The sequence below is a fragment of the Nicotiana sylvestris genome, chromosome 7, assembly GCF_000393655.2.
Source record: "Nicotiana sylvestris chromosome 7, ASM39365v2, whole genome shotgun sequence".
Lineage (NCBI taxonomy): Eukaryota > Viridiplantae > Streptophyta > Magnoliopsida > Solanales > Solanaceae > Nicotiana > Nicotiana sylvestris.
In genome coordinates this window covers 154,590,046-154,594,174 of record NC_091063.1, presented here as the reverse complement: position 1 = coordinate 154,594,174, position 4,129 = coordinate 154,590,046, and the positions used below count along the sequence as shown (strand labels likewise).

Genomic DNA, 4,129 nt, shown 5'->3' with positions numbered 1-4,129 from the left:
CTTAGAGAACACACTCGCTCCCTGAAGCTGATCAAATAAATCATCAATGCGAGGCAAAGGATACTTGTTATTCACTGTTACTTTATTCAATTGCATGTAATCAATGCACATTCTCATTGTGCCATCCTTCTTCTTCATAAACAGAACCGGTGCACCCCAAGGTGACATACTAGGCCGAATGAACCCCTTTTCTAGGAGCTCCTAAAGCTGCTCCTTCAATTCTTTCAACTCTGCCAGTGCCATACGATACGGCGCAATAGAGATAGGCTGAGTGCCCAGCACCAGGTCAATACCAAAATCAATATCCCTAGCCAGCGGCATGCCCGATAGGTCTGCAGGAAATACATCGGTAAAATCCCTCGCAACTGGGACAGAATCAATACTAGGAGCCTCGACTCCAACATCTCGCACAAAATCTAGATATGACAGACAACCCTTCCCAACCATACGCTGGGCTTTCAAGAAAGAAATCACTTTGCTAGGAACATAATCAGGCATACCACGCCACTCGATCCTCGAAACACCCGGCATAGCCAAAGTGACTATCTTAGCATGACAATCTAGAATAGCATGACACGGAGATAGCCAATCTATGCCCAGAATAACATCAAAGTCCACCATGCTCAATAGCAATAAATCAACTCGAGTCTCTAGACCCCCAATAACCATAACAGATGACAGATACACACGGTCTACAATCACAGTATCGCCCACCGGGGTAGACACATGAACAGGTAAAGAAAGAGAATCTTGGGGCGTACCCAAATAACGAGCAAAATATGAAGACACATATGAATAGGTGGAACCGGGATCAAATAATACAGCAGCATCTCTGTGGCAGACTGAGACAATACCTGTGATGACAGTATCTGAAGCAATGGCAGCTGTCCGGCCTGGAATAGCATAAAAACGGGCTTGACTACCGCCTGATCGACCTCTCCCTCTAGGGCGACCCTTGACTTCCTGACCTCTACCCCTAGCTGGCTGGACAGGTGGTGAAATAACTGGAGCAGAAGTCGAGGGCTGACCCCTCTGCTGATACTGAACATCATGAAGTCGAGGACACTGTCTCCTCATATGCCTAAACTTTCCGCACTCGTAACAACTACCCGGTGCTGGAGGTAGGGACTGAAGGGAACCTCTGGCACTAGAAGGACCAGTAGAAGGACTTGCCACTGAATAACCCTTTACTAATGAAGCACGAGATGAACTCTGAATTGAGAGGGCGCTTAGTGAAGGCTGACCCTGCTGAGAACCATGATAACCACGACCTAAAGATCCCCCGCGATACTCTGGACGGGCCGACTGAGCGGGCCTGAAAGAACGACCTCTACCATGCTAAAACTGGCCCCTAAACAGAGCACCACTGAAACTACCAAAACTTATAGGCCTCTTGGCCTCCCTCTCTTCTCTATCCTGACGGCGAGCCATCTCAATCTCACGAGCGATATCAACCACCTCCTAAAATGTAACACCCAATACTCTTTCTCTAGTCATCAAGATACGGAGATGGTAGTTAAGGCCATCAACAAATCTCCTGATCCTCTCATGATCTGTCGAAACCATCCACCCAGTATGACGATCCAATTCATAATACCTCGCCTCATATTGTGACACAGTCATATCTCCTTGTTTCAGCCACTCAAACTGTCTACGCAGCTCCTCCCTGCGGGATTGCGGTACGTACTTCTTCAAGAAGAGAGTGGAGAACTCCTGCCAAGTAAGGGGCACTGCACCAACAGGCCTACGCCTCTCATACGCCTCGCACCAAGTGAAGGCAGCCCCAGTAAACTGGAAGGTGGTAAATGCTACACCACTAGTCTCGAGGATCCCTGCTGTACAGAGCATCCGTTGACACTTGTCAAGAAAACCCTGGGCATCCTCGCCCTCAGCACTACTGAATGACGGAGGCTGGAGCCTACCAAACCTCTCAAGTCGACGTTGCTCATCATCTGGCATAACTGGTACTATAAACTCCTGAGCTGGTGCAACTGGCTGGGCTGGAGGTGCCTCCGACGTCTAAAGTCCCTGCACTACCTGCTCAGGTGTGCGAGCAACGAAAGTCTGGGTGCCTTTCCTGGCCTGTGAAGTAGCTGCGGCTGTAGTGGCTGAAATCGCCTGAGCCAGGCCAGTGCAAACTGATAAGATATGTGCCAAGGCCTCCTGAAGACTCAGAATCACAATGGGCACAACTGGTGCCTGATCCTGGGCTGGGGCAGCTGGTGGATCAATAGGTACTGCTCTCGCTGCCCTGCCTCTACCACGACCATGACAGCGTCCTCGACCTCTGGTGGTCGTAGATGGTGGCACTGGTGGTCGTTCACCTCGTCCGGTAGCTCGTGTCCTCACCATCTGTGAGAGAATAGAAGAATAGAAGTTTAGTACTCAAATCAACAAGTTTGCGCGACAAGAATTTCAAGAATATGAAGTTTTTCCTAAAGGTTCTACAGCCTCTCGAGGATAAATACAGACGTCTCCGTACCGATCCGCGAGACTCTACTAAAACGGCTCATGACTCGCGAGACCAAGTAACCTAGGCTCTGATACCAACTTGTCACAACCCCAATCCCGGTCGTGATGACGCCCAACACGATACTAGGCAAGCCCGACCAATTACCACTCACAATCCCTTCTTATTAGAATTCATTACCAATTTTTAGAAATAGATACCAATTTAATATAAGTAGAAGTCTGAAATAAAAGATTGAAATATGGGAAAAGCCATAACGAAATCTCTAAAAATGCCTAATGATCTGGTGTCACAAGTCTGAGCCTCTAATACAAGGTTTCAATAGCCTAATGTAGAAATATGTCTAAAATACGGAATAGTAAAGAAAGATAGAGGGAGAAATCGGGTCTGCGGACGCCATGCAGCTACCTCGATAACTCTGATGAAAAACTGAACGGCAGGAAAGCTCGCTCTACACCTCAGGGACACCTGTGCCTGCACACACGGTGCAGGGAGTAATGTGAGTACTCCGACCCAGTGAGTAATAACAATAAATAATGGCTGACGGTATGAAATCACGTAAAGGCACTAAGCAGTTCTATATCAAAGTAGTAAAACCATTTAAAGAGCAAGTAGTAAAGAAAATTGAATGAAACTCTTTGAACCAGGTGAAAACAGGTAGTTTGACAGGCATTAATCCAGTATAAATTCGCTCCTCGAGCATTTCTGTTCATTTACTTATTTCTTACCCTCAATACTCAATTCATATACTTCTCACAATAATCGAAATCGAAACATATATATATACCGCTGCGGCATGCAACCCGATCCGTATATCGCTGTGGCGCACAGCCCGATCCATAATAATAATAGTCAACTAAGCTCATTGGGGGTGTGCAGACTCCGGAGGGGCTCCTACATCCCAAGCGCTATATTGTTGCGGCGTGCAACCCGATCTATATATATATATATATATATTTATATATTTACATATTTGCTGCGGCATGCAGCCCAGTCCATATAAGTATTTGCTGCGGCGTGCAGCGCAATCCAATATCATATATAATATCCTCACTATTGGGTCCTCAACCCCTCTCAGTCATTATAATCACAGCCTCTCGGGCACAATAATATAAGGTAGGGATCTCAGCCCACATATTTCTTTCATTTATGATTAACATTTCATAACCCGGTTCATATCATTTTTAAACAATTAGAAACATGATTGAGGATATGATTTTTAGCAAATAGGTGAGGAAAACCAGTCAAAAATACCATAAGGGTTCTACAGGTCGACACAAGACCCCAAACATGGCAACTAGCCCAAGTCATGATGACAATACATAAGTCTCAGTAAAAATGTAGTGAAAATATCAATTGGGATGGACCAAGTCACAATCCTCAGTAGCAATGAACCCCATGGTCATCACGCAATATGTGTCTCATCTCAGTATAGCACTACGTTGTGCAAAATCCGGGGTTTCAAACCCTCAGGATATCATTTAAAATCATTACTCACCTCAAAGCGGCCAAAGCTCTAGCTCGCTATGCCCTTGCCTCTCAAATCAGCCTCCCCGCACGTCGAATCTGACCAAAACCAGAATGAATACGTCACAATATGCTAAGGGAACAAAACCCAATCGAAAACAATAAAAAAATATCAAAACTCCCAAAATTAGC

General features: G+C 45.9%; 1 protein-coding gene across 1 annotated transcript; it reads right to left on the bottom strand.

Annotated features, from left to right (window-relative positions):
* Positions 1–201: 201 nt before the first annotated feature.
* Positions 202–1,848, bottom strand: LOC138873987 (uncharacterized). The gene is made up of 3 exons (XM_070152485.1): positions 1,483–1,848; positions 667–1,245; positions 202–450 (listed from the first exon to the last, which is right to left on the bottom strand). The coding sequence occupies exons 1-3, from the start codon at positions 1,846–1,848 to the stop codon at positions 202–204; spliced, it is 1,194 nt and encodes a 397-aa protein (XP_070008586.1).
* Between the last annotated feature and the right edge of the window lie 2,281 nt (positions 1,849–4,129).

Bases quoted from the DNA above. Each gene is read 5' to 3' on its own strand.
- LOC138873987 (XM_070152485.1), bottom strand. From the start codon at position 1,848: ATGCTCTGTACAGCAGGGATCCTCGAGACTAGTGGTGTAGCATTTACC. The intron at 1,246-1,482 runs GTATTGGGTGTT...GGTTCTCAGCAG, and splicing joins TCTTGATGACTAGAGAAAGA to GGTCAGCCTTCACTAAGCGC. The intron at 451-666 runs GTTATTGGGGGT...TTGAAAGCCCAG, and splicing joins TGTATCTGTCATCTGTTATG to CGTATGGTTGGGAAGGGTTG.